Genomic DNA, 23,256 nt, shown 5'->3' on the forward strand with positions numbered 1-23,256 from the left:
TACTTTAACCAATTTTGACGTTTATTTTTATTTTTTGTTGTTGTCGAGTATTTTATACGCCATAGTCAATGTGATTAAAATATCATGAAGTTTCACTATTGATCAAAATAACCTATATCTTTATAAACAACGATGGCAATTTGATTAACTAACTACATAACTAATCCTTAAATCTATTTTGACAGTTTGATGGTTTGGATTAGGAAAAAATAAAAGGCAAAAATTAAAAGGCAAAGACAAGTTTATTTATATAGTACTTGTAATATACAAAGGCAACCCAAAGTGCTTTACACAGGCAAACCCCCCCCCCCCAAAAAAAAATGAAAAAACTCAGCAACAATGAAAACAAGCAAGCACAAACTAACTAAATAAATAATCGAATAAATAAATAAATAACCACACAGGACAAAAACAAAACAAGCTAAAAAAAAAACAAAAACAAATTCACACTTTGATTTTGAAAGGTTGAACCGGATGTTTTGTATGTTACACTCTTTCAATTGACACAAATCTTCTCAGCAGCTGAGTCTCCTCTCCATCGCAAAAAAAGAGAAACTCGCAGTCAAAAACAATGAGGGCGCACGACGCGCAACTCGCTCCAAGCGTCTCCAACCGCGGCGGAGATTGTCCTCCCGGAGGAGTCGTAGCATGCGTCTGTGCGCCACCCGCAGGGAGAAGGACCACAGGAATATAACTTGACTATCTGCGGAGTTTGTTATTGTGAAATCATGCCTTTCTGCAAGCGGACGATACTTCCCAAAGATGTGTGCAAGCCCGACGGCGGCGGGAGGCTGCTGCTGCTGCCGCGGGAGGCGCGTCCGGCGCGGGCGGAGGTTTTCGGGGACTTGGTGGACGTTTGCAGCTACACTCTGTGCTCGGTGCTCCGCCAGCTCTCGGATCTGTCCCGGCACTCGGTGAGCATCCTGGAGGAGCTGGAGGGAGAGCTGGTGTCCATCTGCCACCGGTCCGGCGCGCTGGAGGGCAGAGTGGTTCGGCTGCAGAGGCACGTCGCAGAGCTGGTCAGCAAGCCACCGCCGAGAAGTAAGAGGAAATTAAAAAGCGTTTCATTAAATCACACACACACGCACACACACCTGGAGTCACTTTACACAGCGTGCAGCTGCAGGAGGGGAGTTGAAGCAGCTTATTTTAGGCTGGGGGAGTCAAGTCAGGGGTGTCAAAGTTTGGGATATTTGCCCCAAATTCGTGTGTTTCTGCAGAGATTTGTGGTTTAGTTCATGGCTGTAAACAGTGTGCGTCTCCACGCCGCTGTGCACGGCTCATTATTGGAGGGTTTGTTATTGTCAGGTGTTCTGCGTTCAGCTGCTGCAGGAAACTGGAGTTTTTAAATGAATGATAGGCTACATGGACAAAAGTATGTGGACACCAAAGCATCCGAACACTGTTGCCACAACGTTGAAGAAAATCATCTAAAAATGTTGTATTTTGAAGCACTAAGACTGGGTTGCACCAACAAAGATTAATTTAATTGAAGATTAGTTCTAATCAGACCATAGCGAACTAAACTAGGTTTAAAATAAGTAAATTCAAGTATATGATAAAGCAGAGCTCAGATTTTAGAGATGTAAACTGAAAATAAAGTTTAAGCAATATGAAGATTCCTGCTTACCAATATTAAAATAAATAGGCTTGAGTAAAAAATAAACTCAAATGTTGTTGGGACCTAAAAGGAGAGATAACATAAACCTTCGGTTCCTCAGTACACATGGGTTCCTAAACTTTTTCATGTCAAGGATCACTACAATAGATGCCCATATTATAGACAACAGACTCCCACTTTGAGTGGCGTCTGTGTTAAATAGTGCCCTTTGAATCACTTTCATTTTTAGGTGTGAAGATAATCAAGTCTTCCATCATTGATCAAACTAGGATTACTATAAATTACACTAAAGCAAAATAGCCAACCCTATTTAGTTAAAAAAAAAAAAAAAATCAAAATATTCTATTACTGCTTTTTCTGGGGATCCCCTACAACCCTTTCCCCAACCCCTGTTGACCCCAGTTTGAAAACAACTGCCTTAACAAAATGATACATTGCTAGCTAGCTAAAAAGTTAACAAAACATTTTAGCTAGTGAGCTAAAAGGTTAACAGAAAGCTACATTGTTTGCCAGCTAGCTCACAGCTTAACACACCGTTGGCCTACAATGTTTGACAACTATCTAAAAAGTTAACTTGCTACATTGGTTGCCAGGTAGTATGACTACAATGATCAGTTGATTAATTTAGTTGTCAGCTAACAAAACATTTTAGCAAGTGAGCTACAAGGTTAACAAAAAGCTACTATGTCTGCTAGCTAGCTCAAAGGTTAACAAACTGTTAATTTACATTGTTTACCAGCTAGCTAAAAAGTTAACATGTTACATTGTTTGCTAGCTGGCTGAAAGGTTAACAGAAAGCTATGCTGTTTGCTAGATAGCTAAAAGGCTAACATAATGTTAGTCTACATTGTTTACTAGCTAGTAGAACTGCAACAATTAGTTGATTTATCTACTACTTGTCATTAAGTAATTTCAATGTAAATGTGAATATTTTCTGGCTTCTTTACTTTATGAGAATAAACTGAATATCTTTGGATTTCAGACAAAAAATACATTTGATGATGTGACTTTGGGCTTTTGGAAACACTGATCATCATTTTTCAACATATTCTGACGTTATATTGACCAAACAACTGCTTGCTTCATCAAGAAAATGATCGGCCGATTACTTGATAACAAAAGTACTTGTTAATGGTGGCCCTAATCGCTAGTTAAAAAGTTAACAACACATTATACTGTTTGCTAGCTGGCCAAAAAGTCAGCCTAGTTAGCCTACTCATGATCATTTGAGAAAAACTTGTTGGTTGAAGTTAAACCATGATTTAATTGGGTTTGAAAATAAAACTGTTGTTGCAACCCAGCCAAAGTTTTCCTTTAATACTAACCAAGAAGCCCAAACCTTGAATATCAGCCTGAGACCAAAAGTAGTGGTGGTGTCAAACTTTGGGATTATGAACCCAAATTGATGCTCTTCTCGAGACATTTGTGGTTTTGTTCTCGACTCACCATGACTACAAACAGCGTGCGGTCACCAGATTTATTCAGGCTGTGAGTAAGTGAGAGGTTTGTTATTGGAGGATTTGTTATTGTCGGCTGGCTGAGAGGTGTCCTGCCTTCAGCTGCTGCAGGAAATATTAGAGTTTGACTCATGAACACTGAAGCTGATCTAGAAAAGTGAGTGAATTTTGCTGGAAATGTGGGACTTTCATATAAAACTTGATGTAATTTGCAACATGTGACATTCAAGTGGGTGGAGACTATGTGAACATGTTTATAACTGATGTAAAAGTGATGTGAGATGAGTTATTGTTAAGTATTTCTTTCTGTTTTGCAGTTTAAAGCTGGAAGGATAAGCTAAGTGTTATACTTTCTCTGACCAGTTATTGTGACACTGACTTTCTGTGGCTTTGGTTCAGAGATCTGCAGGTTTACAGGATGTCCCTGAAGGCAGCATGTTGTGGGTGTGGATGGTGGAATGTGAACTTGATGTCATGTGTGTTTTATAGTTTTGTCCTTCTACCTGACACCTCCTTCTCTGCTCTAACTCCTGAGTTTGACATTAGAGGGATGTTTTCACGTTTACCTGCAGAATGAGGAATATTTCTCTGTGCTCATCTTAAATTTAACACAGTTTTCCAAAATCAGGATCCGGTATGAAACTTACTTGCTTGAAACTTGCACAAACACTGAAGAGTTCTTTGGTAGGGGACATCTTGTGTCCAGCTGTTAAACCTTTGAAATGAACATGACCAGCGTTTGCATGTGCATAGTTTCTGTTTTTTTCCAATGAGGGACAAGGAGTAGATCTAATTAAAATTTTTCTTTTACCAATAATTAAACTTGGGCCAGGCAGTAAATCAATATTATATTGTATTGTGATATGAGACTAGATATCATGATAGATTTTGGATATAGTTATATCATGATATGACATGAGTGTTGTCTTTTCCTGGTTTTAAAGGCTGCGTTACAGTAAAGTGATGTTTGTAAAGTGATGAAGTGAGTTTAACAGACTTCTAGATGTTTTGCTATGTGCCTTTACCCACTTACTCATTATATCCACATTTTTCATGGTTATTGATCAAAAACTCTCATTGGTTCAATATTTTGTGAAAGTATCGTCACAATATCTAGGTATTTGGTCAAAAATATTGTGAATATTTCCTGGTTTCTTAACTCCTCTCTGACCTTAATCTGAATATTTTTGGCTTGTGGACAAAGCAAGACGTTTGAGGACGTCATCTTGGATTTTGGAAAACCCCAGTTGATGTTTTTAACAATTTTCTGACATTTTAAACCAAACATGTTAACTGATGACTTGAGAAAATCATCGATCGTTTAATCGACTATGAAAATAATTGTCAGTTGCAGCCCTAGTGTACACAATATGTCACAACCTACATTGTTAATCACTATCAATATCAGCTTATATGAAACTTAACTTACTTTGCGTTGTCCATCTCATGCCTGTTTTTCCTTTTTGTGTGGGTTTTGAGACTAATTGTACACCCCAGAGGAGCTTTATTTCTCACTCTTGTGCCTCTTTTTCCATGCAGCTGATGCAACAAAGCATTTCAATACTGATTTGGACAGATTAGCATGAGGTAGATGCTTTGAAGCATTTGGGCCAGTCCTCATATTTGTGTGCTGTAGGTCTATTTTCTTCCATTTTTCATATAAAGATTGTGTATAGTGCGGCTGAAACAAAGGAGTCCTACACTCAGCGCTGTGCCTGAACACATCTTATGCGGACACAGATGGAGGACTGAAGCTGCTGCTGCTCACGCTACGTCCTGTGTAGACATGGTGTTAACTGTACTTATCCTCACAATCTTAAAAAAGTTGCAAAGGCTGTTTTGCAGAGAAACTTCCACTAAATCAGAAACTTGTGCTCTTACACTGAGAGACAGTTTGAGTGGACGCTTGGCTGGTTGGCTTCAGACCTGTGGCACTTTGTACACACTCGACAGTTGATTCCTTGTTTCAAGGAGTCATTAGAAGCCTCACAATAACAATCCATAATTTAAAAATGGCTCTGTAATGCATTTTATTGACAGTACAACTCAATACAGTTCCATAGTATATCAATACCACGACACTCAGTGATGCTTCTCTGCAGCTTTCTGTCTTGTTTTCGTTTCAGGCTGGATTGTACCTTTAACTTTTAAAGTAGCTGCCTTTTTGTTGCTATAATGTTTTGTTTCAGATCATCTGAAAGTTAACCATTTCCCCTCTGTCTATCTCTGCTTTATTTTAAATCTGGATTAAGCCATTTTAAACCTAGTTTTGCTGAACTCTGATTGAAACTAATCTTAGAATAAATTCAACTTTCTTGGTTCAACTCAGTCTGATACTTTTCAACATCAGTGTCACCAAGACACATCCACCTCTGCCTGACATTCCCACGCACATAAGATGCAGCCCAGATGCATGATGGGAGATTTGACTCTGCAAACGTTGCACAAACTCCATGTTTGCAGCTTGTTTTGTCTTTGTTTGTGTTACAGCTAAAGAGTGAGCAAATTAATAATAAGGCAAGCTGACTGTGAACACAAGTTTATGAGGCTGTCAGCAGTGTGTGTGTGTGTGTGTGTGTGTGTGTGTATGTGTGTGTGTGTGAGAGAGAGAGAGAGAGAGTGAGCACGTACAGTATGATAAGAGAAAGTCCTTCTAAACACAGACCAGATGTAGAGCTGGAGAGAGGAGAGGAGGAAAGATAAAACAAAATGCTGCTCGCCTTTTAGTTTACTTTACCGAGGAGCTCACCCGTGTGTTGGCCTGTGTGTGTGTGTGTGTGTGTGTGTGTGTGTGTGTGTGTGTGTGTGTGTGTGTGTGTGTGTGTGAGAGAGAGAGAGAGAGAGAGAGTGAGAGAAGAGGCATTTCATGTATTCATCTGTGTGAGATGATGCAAACACCCTGACTCTTCTTCTCTCCAGTCTAAATTCTGTGTGGGCTCTCTAACTGTATCACTAACATGTGGGCAGGAGCACACGGCTAAACAATCAATAGAGCCGGGCCCGGGCCTTCGTCTCTCATCATCATCCTCCTTCCACCACCTCCTACTGTCTCAGAAAAGATGGAAAACATTGATCTAACTTTCCCCCAAAAGAATAACAAGGTATAAACATGTGGGGATTTCCTCTTTTGCTGATTCAGAAAGTTCACACTTTGTTTTGTGTTTTCAACCACTTTGTTCTGAAATTCAGTTTTCACTCTGCGATGATGGTTCACTCAACACAGTGCAGCACTGTAAGTCTTATTCGCCCATTTATAAATAGACTAGTAGCCTACATTTTATTTGATGTGGGCAGTCAGAACAATGACTCCTCCAAACTAAATGACCTAAAACATTTGTGATTGCTGAAATTTCTGATTTGATTCCCCTGCTTGCTGAACAAGATCAGTTATAAATCAGTGTAAATAAATATGACGGCAAGTCAGGTTGTGGAAACCACTCAGTTAAGATCGTGGTCAAAGCTGTTCAAATCAGTAATGATGAGAAAAAGTCACATTCTTCTCTGTCATTTGTGGATGTGTTCTTTTCCTCCTATAACAAGCGTGGACAATCCCCCCCTCCACCTGCCAGAAAGAGAGAAACTCGGTCAGAGTTGCATAAGGCCATGCTGAAACACATGTTCCAGGCGTTGGATGAGGGGATTTTTTCCACCCGAGTTCAGAGTTTGTCCAGGAGTCGGATCTCCTGAGCTGCTTCCAGCCACACAGGGCCTCAGCGCGGTGCAGCGCTGGAGGGATTGGAGCTGGTTTCCTTCACCCGGGGCGGTGAGGAAGACCTGCACTGATACAGAGGAAGAGGAAGACAGGAGTCACTCTGCGGGGCCTGATAGCACCAGAGTGTGTGCCTAATTTCCACTGGAAGTTGTCACTCAGAAGGGCCTGAACGCGAGGCGTTTCTGTTTCTCATACTGGGTTTGTTTCCTGCCAGCGAGCCCAAGTGTGGCAGGAGTATCCCAAGTATGTGAGTGGGAACCAGAGTTTAATGTTTTCTTAATTCTCTGGGAAACCACATTCTTCCTCTGACCCAAAACGGATTTTAAAGGCAGATTTTTGCTGAAGTTTGTTGTAACAAAACGTTCCCGCTCGGTTGAGTTTGTTTTAATTAAACAGGGGAGAAATCTGCTCTCTGTGGTTTGAAATTATAGAAGCACATTTCACTGCTGGACAGCCACCAATCAATGATATCACAGCAGGTGTTTTCCCTCAGATGTCAGAGGAAACGCACCTGCCATGACTTCAACAAAAGGGGTGTGGTCTGACGTGCATCAAGCTTCAGTATCAGCCCCTGGAGAGCGGTGTGATCCTAAACTCCACGACTACTTTAAGTGCTCTGCTTTTAACTCCATACCTCCTGTTATGAATACAAGATGTGATGAAGTGTTTTTTATTTTCAAATAATTTTTCTATTGATCGATAAATTGTTAGTGACATTGAACAATCAGCTGGAGATCATCCACAGTGATCCCCTCCACTGATATTAAATAGTCATATTGCGATTATTTTGACTGAATTGTGATTGCGATACGTAATACGATTAGTGGGAATGATCATTTTTGTATGAAAATTACGATTAGGTTGTTGTTCTTCAGTTTGGATATTGCAGTTGGCCATATTGCGCTTTTGATAATTTTGTGATTAATCGTGCAGCCCTGCAGGTGGGAGAGGGAGCGCGAGGGGAGATCATTGACTAATCACTCAAAAAATTAAAATGTGACAAAATAGGTCACAAAACATACTTGGGACATACGTGAGAATGGACGACAGAGAGGGACGTGTCTACAAGGGAACCCCAGAGCCACGAAAAATTGTTTGTGAGTGATCATTTTGAAAGAAACAAGAAAGAGTGTTTTGCAAATCAAGGGTTTCCCTTTAGACATGACAAAAGAGGGGCACAGTCCAAAAATAGAATAAGTTTTCTAAATCTTGCATATACTTTAGCTGATATTCATTTTATTAGATGGACCTTTTTTAAATGCTTAGCTTCTGCGTTAGTAGTCCTGTCTGCTTCTCCAAACTGCTGACCGACTTCAGCTTACATACTGACTTTCTATAAGTACCTATACAACCCCACATCAAATAATCCGAACTGTCCCTTTAAGATCAAAGTTACATTCAGCTGGTGCAACAGGCTGCTGAAAATCACACACTGACACATAAGAGTATCTGTTTTTTTCCTTCCTACAGTTTAGTACAGGGAGTGTTTCACTCTGAACGGCTGATTTCCTTTCAGATCCTGTTATGAAAATCAAATGGTTGATGAGGGGATGAGAAAGAGGCTTTAGCTCCCCTCTTTTTCTCTTTCTAATTCCTCTCCTCTCCGTCTCCTCCCTTGTTCCCACGGGTGGACATCAACCACATGACTCAATATCCCTCCCTGTTGGCCCCTCTGAAATTCCCCTTCTCCACTTTTCTGACTTCTTTTCCTTTCCTCCTCCTGCTTTTCTTCATCCTCCAGCACTTCTCAGCATGCGACTGACGAGCAGTGACAAGCGGGAGGCAAAAAAAAACTTTTAAAAAAAAGGCAGATTTTTGGGGATGTCTTCCGGTTCTGGCCAGAGAAAACGATTCATTCAGTGGCGAGGGATGACTCCGGACATCTTGATGTTCATTCTGGAGATGTTCTGTAATCCCACTGCTTTTTTTTTTTAAATCACAGATTCAGGCCGTGGACTCAACATCTTTTCAGGGTCAAAACGTTCACTTCTCCTCCTCCTCCCTCGCCATCCATCTTCCTACAGGCGGTGATTCAGAGGGCAGCAACAGCACACACACAAGCTTCCTGCCACCACTCAAACACGCTGCACGAGAAAGGCTCTCATTTATTAATAATCTGATATACTTGTTGGTTATATTCAATATCCAGAGCTGCCAAATCGCCGCAAGGGAATCTCATTTGCAGATTTTTGCAAACCAAATGGAATTATTAAAAAAAAATAACATCTTCTTGAAACAAGAAGGATGTAAAAACTGCAAGATGTAAAATGTGTTTACATTGAAGAGATTAGAGCAGGAATATGTGTTTTTCACCTTTGTGTACTCTTTGCTGCTCGTGTTACTTGTTGCTCATCCATATTGTCCTGATAATTCACTAATAAGGGGCCTAATTACAGTTAAAAGATGATGCAAGATTCGCATACAGGAAGATTTTCATTTAATTAATACCTGAAAGTGTCATTTACTGCAATATAAAGCCTTCGTTCATGATCAATACAGCTGCTCTTTCACTGTAAAGCCCATTTTTTATTACACTATATAAAAATATGAGTTGTGACAGATAAACGTACACAAAGGAAAACCATTTACTGCCGTTAGAAGCAGTACAATTAGCTGATAATTAGCCTGATCAGTACACACATTACTAAACCATTAATCAAACATCTATTTAGTGTTTCTGTAGTCTGCTCTCTCGCTGAACATATCACCCCAAACTCCTTGAAACAACTATTTTATTTGTCTCTACCTCTAGAGACACAAGATCAAGTGTGTCACACGTTTTCATTGACTTGAAAGATGCATAAAATAATTGTCTGGTTTCATTTGAGGTCAAACACATCTGCATGAACATTAATTTCAGAAGTCTTTCAGAGTGGTGCCTTAAATTTGCTTTTGGGAAAATCCAACCAGGGAGTCACATAATAAGAAGTCGTACACGTTGTGAAAATCTTAATGTGATTCAGTGTTTTTCTTTTTTTTTCTCTGTTTGACACAAACCTGAGTCTGGTCCAAAATGACGCATCAGTCTGATGTTTTCTCTGTCTCATCTCATTCCCATTTGGTTGACTGGAGAAAGTTTCATGATTTACTGGTAATTCTCAGAAAGTCAGTAAACACATCACCATCTCTGTGTGTGTGTGTGTGTGAGAGAGAGAGAGAGAGAGAGAGTGTATTAGTGTATAAATGTGTGTGTTTTCAAGGTCAGTGAGAAACTATAGTAGATGTTCTACATGTAATGTTTCTGTTGGAGCTCCGACTGTTTTCACTGCTTTGTGTGTGTGTGTGTGTGTGTGTGTGTGTGTGTGTGTGTGTGTGTGTGTCTGTGTATGTGTGTGTGTGTGTGTGTGTGTGTATGTTCCTGCAGAGCATGTGTATGTAGTGTAATTTGTCTTGTGTGTATTTGTGTGTCTGCAGTTTTCTGTGTGAGTGAGTGTGATTCGTTAGGAGCTGGATTAGGTGGAGGTGGAGCTCTGGGCCTCTCAGTGGTTTCTGTGGTCAACATGTGGCTATTAATTACCCCCAGAGAGAGAGGGGGAGTGTGTGTGTGTGTGTGTCTCTGTCTGTGTGTCTGTGTGCACACATGTGTGTGTATAAATGAAGAAAATGACCAATCAGAGAGAGAGAAAGTTGTGTTGTTCTCCAGAAAATGAGGCGAGTAGTAGATTCAGGTGAAAGAGTTGGGCCTACTAACAACTTCCTGTCTTGGCTGAGAAATCTCTCTCTCTCTCTCTCTCTCTCTCTCTTTCTCTCTCTCTCTCTCTCTCTCTCTCTCTCTTTCTCTCTCTCTCTCTCTCTCACACTCACACACACACACACACACACACACACACACACACACACACACACACACACACACACACACTACTGCAACCCCAATTCCAAAAAAGTGTGGACATGGTATACAGCCTAAAGTATACTTTTTCCCATGGCATCATGGGTAACTGTCACATCTTTGAAGGCCCCATTACTGCTGAAAGGTACATACAGGTTTTGGAGCAACATATGCTGCCATTCAGAAGACGTCTTTTTCTGAGACGTCTGCACTAGGGCTGCACAAAATTGGAAAAACCTGATATTACGTTTTTTTTTAACCCTGCGATATATATTGCGATATGAAAAAATACGGGAATTTTCACCAGATGACTTGAATAGCACTTTATGTTACGCTGCACTGCTGCCATCTTGTGGACAGTTAACCTGCACTGATCTTGCGACTCACTCCATATGCAGGGGCGTGGTCTGCTTTGGCAAACTGATTAAGGACGATTGTGATTGGTGGATCGCTGCGTGCAGTGTGTGTCAGGTACCCTTGAAATTAGATGAGAACACGTTTAGTTAATTTTCCTCCTACATTGCAGGACCTGCAATGTGACTATTGCGCACACATACGTTGCGATGGCGATGCTCAACCGATTTATTGTGCAGCTCTAGTCTTCACGTGTTCCAACAGTGTGGCTTCATAGTAAAAGAGTTCAGGTTCAGGTGGGTAGTCCTTATTGTTGAGCTCTGTATTATCTTTGACCTTCAAATTAATATAAAAAACATGAATATCATGCACCATTTAGTACGTCATTATATAGACTCCCTGTAGGGTCTCTGGTAGGAGGAGGTTCTATTTGAAATTAAATTTGAAAGAACAGAATAAATTAATGTGAACTAGTTAATTTCAGTCTCTGAGTGCTGAACTTTAAGATAGCTCTTGTGAAATGTGAATTTGCAAAACTCTGTTTGTTGGGTAAAAGCATTTTGGTCCCCACAAAGCTGGTCGGACCCCATAAGTATAATTGGCTTCCAGTGTATGGACCTCACAAATTTTGTTAGACTAGCCCACACAAACAGTCTTTCCATCACTTCAGAGGACATTAAATTTTTCTGGAGACTTACCCTCACCTTAAATGAAGGCAGTACTCTAAAATATAATGATTTATGATATAGGGAATTGTGTTGTGTCCCTCAAAACAAGGTGGGTCCCCATGATGTCAGTGTGAAATCAGGTTCATGTCACAATTCTTGTATTCTTCAGGTCAAAGTGCTAAAACTGTTCTGTCTCTTAATTTTAATAATTTTTTCCTCCCTACAACTACAGTTTTTATGGTTACCATGGCAACCATCCACGTAGCCACTGTCCAGTTTTAAGCCTCCATGAAATACAACTAACATATCCTGTGCGTATGTGTGTGTTTGTGTGTGTGTCTTATCTCCTACGTTTCTTGCTGTCCTGCTCTTCTGCTGTAAACTTTATGTAGCTTTTACTTTTTTTAATATCAGCAAACGACATGAAGACACATGCACACACACACTTTGCTGAGCTTGTAGTCTCAGTCTTCCCTCGGGAACGCTGTCAGGGAATGGGAAAGTTCTGTCTCTCTCTTACATACATGTACACAGTTTGGGAATTATAAAGTTGATAGAGTAAAACAAAAAGAGGGAAAGAAAGTCGTAAAAAAATGTGAAGACGAACGAAAATCAGAGTAAAACTGGACAGGAAGAGATAAAAAACAAAAGAGCCAGTGAGTTAGAGAAGAAGAAGGAGGAAGTATAGAGATAAGAAAAGAGGAGGGAATCGGAGGAAGGATGGGAAGATCAAACGGAGGACAGATTGACAGTTATGCAATTTGCTGGTTTGAATTTTCCATAATCTGTCACTTCTTGTGTGAAGAAAGTCTCCTAACTCAGCACAAACCAGTAGGAATGTAACAATCCATCAAATATCACAATAAAAAATGTCAATTGGTTGGTGGTATGGTTAATTTAATTTATTTTAACCGAAGCACTGCTGCTGCTGTATTATTTTTTGCTTCGGAATTGAACATGCATTTTTTTTTGTATTTTGTTAAAGAAGAAAAGTAGAAGCACTTGAAGTTAAAAGGAAACAGGAATTGTATACAAAAAAGATGGACACACCCACTTTACTACTTAATGAAGTACATTTTTTTCAGATTTTTTTTGACATGTTGAATTGTGGACTCCGTCTTGTCGTCTTTAAAAACCTGCATGGTTATATTTTAGCATGTGGTTACCTGACATTTGAAAAATACAGAAGTAAAGTAAATTATTATTTTGACTTTGATTTATATTGGAAATTAATTAAATCTTATTTGGGATGCCCTTCATCTTGATAAACTCTGATCAGCATCTGTAGTAGATATCTGTCTTCTTTTTATCTTTTCTATATGTTAAACCCTTACTTACAGCTACAGAAGAGATTCATTTAATCTGTAATTCTTATCAGAACGAAGCAGAATTCTGTGGCACAATTAAAACACGTGAATCCAAGCTCAAAATTAAATACAGTTGAACGTGTGCTTACCCAAATAAAATCAATAAATAAATAAAAATTAAATTTGATTGCTGTTGTGACCTTGTAAGTATAAAAGAGGGGGAAACGGTTAACTTTTGGCAGCTCTATATTCCTAAACAAAATGTTACATTGTTTGATTGCAGGGTAAAATGTAAAAACCATCATGTGAGGTAACAAAAATGTTAACTTCATATTGATTGCTAGCTGGGTGAAAAGCTAACTAAGCTAGATGAAAATGAAAAAAACAAAACAAAAACATTATATTGTTTGGTTGCTAGCTAGCTAAAAAGTTAGCTAACTGTTCAAGTTTTCTAAAAAGTTAGTTAGCTCAGTTAGCCAGAAACTCAGAAACTCAAATTTCTCCAGTGAGGAAAATCTACTAGCTGAATTATCAACTGGAGTGAAAGCCTCCACCTTTGGATGCCCAGAAGAGTTATAGATTTTATATATGTTCACATACAGCCTATAAAAGTGCTACCCCTTTTTTGTTTCAAGATCCCTGATGTTTTTTTTTTTATTTGAAACTTGAACTAGAGTGTGAAAGGAAGGTAAAGATTGTCTTTCTGCAGAAGAAGAACAGCAGAGAAAGACTGATGGATCGCCACAAAGATCCCCAAATTCTCCAATTTCTCCACACTGAAAAATAATAAATACCACAGGAGTCCAGGAGATTGAGTAACAGCAGTGATATAATGCAGGAAGAGGCCTAGGCTGTGTGTGTGTGTGTGTGTGTGCGTGTGTGTGTGTGTGTGTGTGTGTGTGTGTGTGTGATAAAATACAGTACATGTGCAGAACAGCACTCTCTCCTTTAGTCCAGCAACACACACACACACACACACACAGAGGAAAAGCAGCTCCTTCTGTCTCCCTCTCTCTATCCTTCTCTCTCTCTCTCTCTCTCTCTGTGTAATTGACTTCAGTTGCACTGAACTTCAAACTCACAATTAAAGTTCTCCGCAAAAAAAATAAGGGACAAACAATTTTTTATTCTAATTTTTTCTGTTCTTTCACCCCAGTTGATAACTTGGCCAACAGCATGGAACATTAGAGCTCCTCTGCCAAGCCATTATGTGAAGGTCAAAAAAGCTAACTGGCTTTTTACCTTTTTTTTCTTTTTAACTTTTTAGCTAGCCAGGAAACAATGGAACATTTTGTCACAGAACAGCTGAAAGTTTATGGTTTTCAGTTCTCTTATATAGCCTAACAAGCAGCCCTCAAATATATTATTCATTTTAACTTAGTTAAACAAGCACCTCCATATCGATTAAACTCTATTTAATTTTGCTTTACAATAATAAACTTGCATTCACTAAATTGTGATTAGCAACAGAGCTCTGCTTAATTTTTTGGGGGATTGCTAGAAGCAGTAATGGGTGGCACTGATCAATTAACAATATACTACTGGCCCAGCATTAGATGGCAGACAGAAAGTTAGCAACTAGCTAGTGAACAAAGTGGAGCATTTAGCAGCTTAAGAGTTAGATATTTACCTCAGGAGGTGGTGGAGACCAAAACAGAGCTAAAAGGAGGGTGAAGATTGGACTTATGTTGATCAAGTGGACAGAAAGATGAGCCCAAATTTATGATAATGTGGCTTTGTGTCTGCTGGATGTGTAAATGGGCAACTTTTTGCTAACATGTTTGCCATAACAACTTTATATGGTCATAGTATGTCAAATGTGTGTGGTGTTAAGGCTGTGGAGTTCTTCCCCCAAGTCACACAAACAACAAAACAAACCCAAATAAACCAAAAACCGTGTTTATTGTTTTTTTTTGTTCTCAACAAATCATAATTCAGATCAATGTATAGTGATTATTGATTGCATTGCATGGATTATTGTTACAGTTATCATAGTGTGTCAAAAATTACCCAACCACCAAGTTTATTAAATGATTAACTCTTCAACAGAATACAATTCAAACATGGACAATTCCACATACAGTTTAAAGAGCAGCTCAACATCCCACTGACATGTTGTTTTTGCTGACCTCCAGTGGTTTAACCTCCCACCTTGATGTACAGGTGGTGGATTTGCTTACAGGTGCAGCACATGTCTTACCACACCCAGGTGAAACAGGCTTTGAAGTTTCCACAACAGATGGCAGTGAGTCACAGCTTTTCAGCATGGTGTTGAAGGGTAACATCAACATCAATATCTTTAAACCTGAATGTCGACTTGGGCTCAAGGATGAACTGATTCAATGTTGGTGACTTTAAAGGTCACTGTGACCTCATGACTCTGGACAGATACGAATGTAAACTACAACGTAGCTGTTTGGCACAGGCATATGACCAAGGACCCAAAAATACCAAACTCAACCTTTAAATTACTCTTCAATTAAAGACAAATAAATCAAACAATCCCAGTCATAATGTGACTCATATGAAAAGGTTTTGATTTGTTGTTGACAATCCCCAGATAAAGATAAAGATAAAGATAAATGGTCATAATCAAAGACAGTTGGAAACAGAAGCCTTCCACCGTAAGTTGTTTCTCACTTTGATGTTATGCGTCACCAACCAGTGCATAGAGTGAAAGAACAAGAGCACAGAGTGAGACAAAGTGGGAGAAGGGGATCACGCTGTCACCACCGTCAAATACAGAGTTACCATCCTTTGTAGGAAAATAGGTGGGGTATGGTGTTGGAGGGCGTGGTGGTGTTGTGGGGTGTGAGGTTGGGCAGGTGAAGTTTAAATCACTGTCAACTCCTGAGGAGGTGAAGGTAACGAAGCCTAGTTGGCTGCTGCCAGTGACATTGCTGATCCATTCCTGGTACTGGGACACGCGGGCGTAAACTCCAGGATATCGAGGCCAGCCACAGCCAATACCAAAACTCACAACTCCAGCCAGGACCCAGACACTACCACTTTTGGTCACCAGTGGACCCCCTGAGTCGCCCTTTGGAAAAAAGAAATGAGGATAATTGTTGGGAGAGGATGGAGTATCTCTTAGAGGAGGACTTGTTCAGGAAGCACCTACCCAGCAACTGACACCAAACAGACCAGTGTTTCCCAAACTTTTTCCCACTTTTTAAAGATGACAAACCATCATGACCCAGTTCACAGAGGGTCAATAAATCTTCAAAATGTCTTCCATTGTCTTCTTTGGGGGGACCCAAATAAAATCTCCGTCTCTGTGACCCACCTGTGGGTCGTGACCCAGGTCTCTGGGAATAACTGATATAGAATATCTTTTTGAAGAAGAATTTGAAAATGTAAATCACAGTTGTCAGGACATATAACCGACAATCTGATAATCTTTACAGATCAAGACTTGATAATCAGTGGAAAAAATGTTGAAATCGAAAAATCAAATCAAATTGTTACCTTATAATCGAAAGCGTTATTGAATCATGGATTTGGAGAGTTGTGACACCCCTAATAGAAAGAGTAACTTACTGTATTTTTGATTGTATGTATTCTGTATTTTGTATTGAAAATCATACTGTTGGGATTTATCAGTGGTGGAAAGAGTACTGAAAATGTCTACTCAAGAGTATTAGTTACTTTTGAATCACTGATGTTTAACGTATCATTTATGGTAACATTCAATCAAAGGAGTTTCTGTTTCTCCAAATCTTCAGTCTAAATTAATCCAAACTCTTCTGCTGTTTTGCTGCTCAGTGGAAACGCTCACTGCTCCAAACTTGGGTTGTAAATTTTGTGCATTTTTCTTAACCGATAGTTGAAAATGCAAACAATAAATTAATAATTAAGAATCTTTAAGATACTATACACATATTAATTTTCTCTTTTTCTGGTCATTTTAAGTTTAAGTTTACTTATTCAATAAATGCTCTGCCAGACATCACTGCCATTTCTAGACTATTGCTTAATTAATCAATTTTAATAAGATTTTAATTAATTCAATTCTTAGAGGCAATTAATGATTAATCATTGACTTTTTGAATCCTTATTTTAAACTTGTGCTGCTGCAGTGTTTTGTTTTTCATGTCTTCTTGTTTTCATTGGCTTGTTTACAATCAGATCACCTTATTGGACACAAAAATGGAAGGTTTGAATATTGATTCAAATTGTACTCAGTACTCAATTATGATGTTGAAAGGAACAAATGAATACTTCAGTACAAGTAAAAATACAGACTTAAAATCTACTCATGAAAGTACAAGTACCCCAGAAAGCTACATAATTACATTAATTTGAATATTTTTAATTAGTTACTTCTACCACTGGATTTATTAATACCTGGTGTACCTTTATACAAAAAATACACAAAAATGGTGATCACCTGACAGGAATCCTTTCCTCCAGCTCTGAGTCCGGCACAGATCATGTTCTTTGTGAGATCAGAAGGATAGGCGCATCTGCACTCATTGTTTCCCACGATTGGTACATTCACTTCCTGAAGGATGTTGGAAATTGTACCTAATTGGAGATATTTTAAAGGTGAATTAGAATTTGTGTGGAAAAAAACAAAAAATAAAACAAAAAACAAAACAAAAGGAAGAAACTCAGGCATTATTAGCATCGGTTGTGAACCGTTCAGAGCTGGGACTTCAGTTCAGCCAAAACTTTGCCAGACACACCAAAAATGCCGCAAAATGGAAAAATATTTTGCTGGAATAAGTGGCAGGCAGCCAGGTAGCTTGTGACGTGTTGGTTGTGTGTAGGTCAACATACAAAAACCCAGTGGATGGTAGCAAACACCACACAATGATAGCAGAGTAAGAAATGTTTTTTCTGTAGTTTTCTTCACTTAAACTAGTAGATAATTGTTTACTCTTTTACTTGTTTACTTTGTTTGGATGAGTTATGTGTTTGATGTTAAGGGCTGTAATAATCTATTTGTTGATTGATTATTTTAGGTCCCACCCACTGTGAATCAAAATGTGATTGGTTAATTCCTGTCCTGTCACTTTCTAAACAAACACACAGGCTGTGGCCTTCTGTCCCGGTGATGAAGTCTTAACCAATAAGTGAGCCAGCTCAAACCATTCTCTGCCCAGAGACAAAAACAAAAAATTCTGATTGGATAACTCTATTTTGCAGTTTTTAGGACAGTAACCCTTTCGTTGCTGAAGCAAACTTGATAGAAAATGAGATTTAAATTGGTTTAATAATAATAATAATAGCCTAATAATAAAATGAAATAAATAAAAAAAAATATATTTAAATATAACTTTTGAAACACTGATGTGTTAGGCCTTCTCTGAAGTGAAACTGCAGTGTTTCTCTGCAAACTTACCATTAGAAGTCACACCAAAACCAGTGACCCAGCTGCTAACCCCAGTGTGGAAAGTGCTGTTAGCTGAGGCCAAGCACACTGGATATATGTAGTTGGTGAAATTCACAGGGGCCTGCAGCTTCAGGAGACATATGTCGTTGTCATAGCTCCAGCGGCGGTAGAAAGGATGGCATATGATCCGTTCTACTGTCAGTGACACTTCATTGGGGTTTGCACCTATCATCCTGAGGCGGCCCAGATGAACCGTTATATTGTTGACACTTTTTGAAGACAGAAATGAAACAGTTAGTTTTTCATCATTCAACATCACATTTTATGAATGAGTGAGTGTTGATACTTTAGCCCTCATTTACATCTGGTATTAACATCTGTATTTACCAAACAACCAACCGACTCTTGAAGACTTAAGATGAGTTGAAAAAGTCGGTTTAGCAAATTTGTATCAACTTAGTGTAAAAGTGCCATCTAGTGCCGACTGGTGTCAAATTTTGTACAGAGCCTCAGGGGGTAGATCTATCTATCTATCTATCTATCCATCTATCCATCTATCCATCTATCCATCCATCCATCCATCCATCCATCAGTTACTGTGAATGCACCACTTAATGGTTGACTGGGGCCAAATTCTGTACAGAGCATCTGTGGGCAATAGGAAACTACTGTTGATGGAACCAATAGAAACTGCTTTTGGACTTTTTTGTTTTTTTTACTATTTGTGTAAAAACTCTGTTTAATGATCAGTTCGTGCCAAATTTTATTCAGATCCTCAGTTGGGTTTTTCAACTGTGTCGCTAACATTAGTGGTTGGTCTTACAGTTACCTTTTAAGTAATCCAGTTACATGAAATCCATTACTCCTCAAGACTGTTTATTAATTGGATACAGGTCCCATTTTAATACCAGATGTAAATGGGCTGTGTAATGCAATTTAGTCTTGTTGTAACAAACCAAAAACATAAAGTTTATAAAATTAAAGTTGCAACACTGTTCCCTTACCCTACTGCACAGTGAGCAGCTGTCAGCACCCACTGGCTGCTAATAAGGGACCCTCCACACAAGGACGAATCATTTCCAATCTGTATGTCTAATTCGGCTTGCCAGGGCCAAGCTCCTGGAGACGCACTTTGACCTCCTACAATCCTGGAGTTAAGTGGAGCCCGGCCACATTCTGATATCAGAGAAGAAAGTTAAACATGGAGAACAAGCAAACGCTTTTGTATAAAATGACAAAATATGACCAACTTTGTTGTGCTGTGGTTAAAATATGTTCAACTAAAAGTTAAGATAAGAGAAAGTTGAAGACATCAAAGTTCAGAGGTGAATAATGCTGCATTCATGCCATAAGGGACTTTATGTACCACCAAGAGCTGTTATTGATTGATTATTAAATTAATCACTAACTACTTTTAAAATCATCTCATTGGTTTTAGTAACTTTTTAAAGGTAAAACCCCCAAATTTATGATTCCAGCCTCTTAAATGTGAATATTTTCTGGTTTCTTTACTTCTCTGTGAATAAACTGAATAATAAATATTAATTATTTATATAAATTAATAAATATTGTGCATTGGCAATATAGAAAACCTTTAATATCCAGAATGACAGAGTATTTGTGTGTCTTTTCAAACAGTTGTATTTTATCAAAGCCTGAAGTTGGATATAATTCAGTTTTGAGAACTGGGAGAAAAGCTTATTTTGAGGGGATGTGGATTTTGTACTCTTTAATAATGCGGGGAAAGTATATTTTAAGCTTTTTAATCTGGCAACAGGCCAGCCTCATAGTGAGTTACTTTTTTATTTAAGTGCATTTTTGTGTAGCCAAGGACTTGAATTTCTTCAACTCTGTCACACAAAAAGACAAGATAAAACACAAAATAATTTTTTGATGTTTTTTGTTGCATGAAATACAAGATTATATAATTAGCCATATGAACAAAATGATGATATATGTGTGGTTATATATTTTCTAGAAATAAATTCCATTATAATGTTGCCTACTTACATTATCATCACTATCATACAGGGGCATGTCTCTAACTTTTTCAACAGGGTGGCCAAAGTGGGACATTGACTTATTTGTCATTTTCTATGTATTATGTACTGATTTCTGAGAGTTACATCACCACCACCACAGATGTTAACTCCATAAAACAGAATATCTTTCAGTTGACAAAATGTTACAGATTTTCATTTCACAGCTGAGCTGTACTGAGCAGCCATTTTACTGTTTAAAGTTGCTCAGAGTTTTCTTAACGCTAATCAATAATTCTTATGTAGCTTTGATTTAGTAGTTCTACAGAGTTAACTTATTGTTGAGACACATCTGATAGCAATATTATTTAATGAATTTGTTGAAAAATAGAAAGTTTGTCTGTGATTGAGCAGTATTCCCGCCTTTTTTTTTTAAACCAGGAAGTCAGACAGGGGTTGTTAGGGTATGGCTAACTCTTAGCTAACTCTTTTTATGTCTGATTAAATCATGTTTTCTGATGTAGTTGACTTTAAATGGACAACATTTTCATAAACAATGTATTTTAAATTGAAGTTTATTATAATAGTACTTTTTACATGTATGTCATCAGTAGGTATTATTAGTTTTAGAGTTTAAAGTCTTTTAACACATTTTTTAATTTTTGTGAATTTATGAATTCTTGTCTGGTAAAAACTTAGTAAATTAATTAATTAAATGATATAAAACAAGAATAAGTGTTAAATAGTTCCCCGTTGGCTTGTACGACTTCGATGTGTATGTGAACAGTATGTACCAGCTGAAAACCGGTAATTTAAGTCAACTGTCATATGACATTAACGCAGCATATTTAACATCTTGCTGCATATGCATAAGATCTGTATGATCTATACTGTCCGTCTTTTATGTAGCTGACTGGAGGAGACAGAACTTGAAGAACTTGTAAAGTTGGATGCTTACTTGGCTGCTGTGAACGACACCCTGAAAATCAAAACAAAGAAAGACGTGATAAGCAAAGAGGATGAAGCTGATGATGGACAGTTGATAGCATTATTATTGATTAGATAGTTTGATTATCCTGCCTTCAGAAAATGTTACCTCTCATGTTGGACATTTGAAAATACAAATAACTACATCACTTATGACATATACATGATGGAAAGAATCACTTTTTCTATCAGACATCAACAGGCACATAAAGAGATGTAAAATTCTTTAATTGTGGCAGTTTCAGTCCTCCATTTCTTGTTTCACTGATTTGAATTCAGCACTGGCTGCTTTCTGTTACAACTGAGTCTTAATGAAGGCTTAGAGAGTTGTGGCTTTTACTGTAAGACCTATGAGAATATTTACATTGTATGGTTCTTCACTGTAAAAAAAAAAAAGTTGAGAAAACTCATAATTTCTGCTAGATTATTGAGTTTTGAATCAAATTAAAACTCACAAGTTTTGAAATAAACAAAGTTTTGCCCACCTATATGCTTTTGTTGAGGTAATTTACTTTTTCCAAATAAACTTAAATCTTTCAGTTTTAAAAGCACAATAAATTGTATTTCAAAAGTTGTTCAATTTTTTTTTTTACATGATTTGTCATTTTTCAGGTGCTTGAACACTGATTGGCTGCAGTTGAAAATATTAAATCATTAACCTCCATTCACTTCATTTTAATGAGCTTACTCAATAACTTTTGTAGTATATTTTTCCACCTTTATACAAAGAAGAAAAGCAAATTATCTAAAAAAAAAAACATCAGTTGGTAAAACTTTTTTGTCTCAACAGTGTTGACACGATACAATTTAAAGAGAATTTAAAAAAGAAAAAAAAGGTAAAAGTTTAACTGTGGCATAAGAAGCCAAAGCTAAAACGCTGACTTTTGTCAACACTCTCTTTTAAATCAGTAGGATTTGTCCAAACACAAAAATAACTTGTAGCAATGTTACTGCTCTCTTTATTAGTTACTCTCTTTAATTTATCAATGTTTAAAATAGAGAAATAGGAAATACAGGAATGCTAATTATAGGTTGCATATAGACCAAAAAAGGGATATTAAAAGAAGCCCCTGATTATGAGGCACCTCAGTGACTTTAATTGATTATTTTTATTTGCACTTGAGCTTTTCTGACTGTAACTTTTGCTTTTTTTAGTAGATTAAATATTTGCTGTGCAATTTGCTATTTTCACCCAGTCGTGAAGATTTCTTTGACCCTTTTTCTCCTCATACAGCAAACTGAGAAAAAAAAAGCTTTTTGGCATATAAAAGATGTTCATGACGTTGAAGAGCATCGCTGAGTGAATGATGGTGTAACCATATCTGAATGGTGACAGGCTGGATGCTACACAGGATCTTTCACATCGAAAAATCTTATTTTAAATTGCCTTTAATTTTAATTTTATACTTTTCCTTGAACACTTTTCGACCTGAGTGACCTCACATCAATTCATGATGGCAGTAAAGCGAATAATAAGAACAATTTAAAGAAAAATCTTTCTTACCATTGTGTGAGAGAATGATGATCACAGTCAGAGCACACAGAAACTGGTGGAGAGCCATCTCTACTGTGCCTCCTTCACTTCATCTTCATCTTTATATATGCCTTAACTTTTACATTCAACTCCACCCACAGTGTGACACCTTCATCACACCAGGGTGCTCAGATGGCTGTGTGCCAGTTTAGAGACAAAGCATATGATTGATAATGACATGAAACATTTAATAATCCTAATTTAATCAATATCTGATAAAAAAAAAAAGTGAGGTCAGTAACCTAATCCAAGTATCACAATATTTTGGAATGTAATTTGATTACCTTCCTTATGTTTTGGATTACTTCTAACTTTGGCAGTTTGTCTGTTTTGCTAATGTGAGTGGATGGTCTATGTAGCTAATTTTAGCAGTTATTCTGTGTAGCTAATGTTAACAATTGGTCAGTGAAGCTTCTTTATTTTAAAATAGCGATCCTGCTAATAATCCCTGTTTTTACTAGACTAAA

General features: G+C 37.9%; 2 protein-coding genes across 2 annotated transcripts in view; one reads left to right on the forward strand and one right to left on the reverse strand.

Moving 5' to 3' along the window:
• The first annotated feature begins 340 nt into the window (after positions 1 to 340).
• The window catches only part of nhsl2 (NHS-like 2), a 222,704-nt gene continuing 199,788 nt past the window's right edge, over positions 341 to 23,256 (forward strand). The window contains exon 1 of the mRNA XM_084711793.1: positions 341 to 1,041. Coding sequence (XP_084567919.1) covers positions 729 to 1,041 — 313 coding nt within the window. The 5' untranslated portion in view covers positions 341 to 728. The remainder of the gene's footprint in view (positions 1,042 to 23,256) is intronic.
• Positions 15,326 to 22,897, reverse strand: LOC146306010 (chymotrypsin-like protease CTRL-1). Its single transcript, XM_084711797.1, has 6 exons — positions 22,760 to 22,897; positions 21,227 to 21,247; positions 19,294 to 19,465; positions 18,299 to 18,558; positions 17,342 to 17,478; positions 15,326 to 15,991 (listed from the first exon to the last, which is right to left on the reverse strand). The coding sequence occupies exons 1-6, from the start codon at positions 22,815 to 22,817 to the stop codon at positions 15,599 to 15,601; spliced, it is 1,041 nt and encodes a 346-aa protein (XP_084567923.1). The 5' UTR covers positions 22,818 to 22,897; the 3' UTR covers positions 15,326 to 15,598.

This window comes from Lutjanus erythropterus, chromosome 23, assembly GCF_056507025.1.
Source record: "Lutjanus erythropterus isolate fLutEry1 chromosome 23, fLutEry1.hap2, whole genome shotgun sequence".
Lineage (NCBI taxonomy): Eukaryota > Metazoa > Chordata > Actinopteri > Lutjaniformes > Lutjanidae > Lutjanus > Lutjanus erythropterus.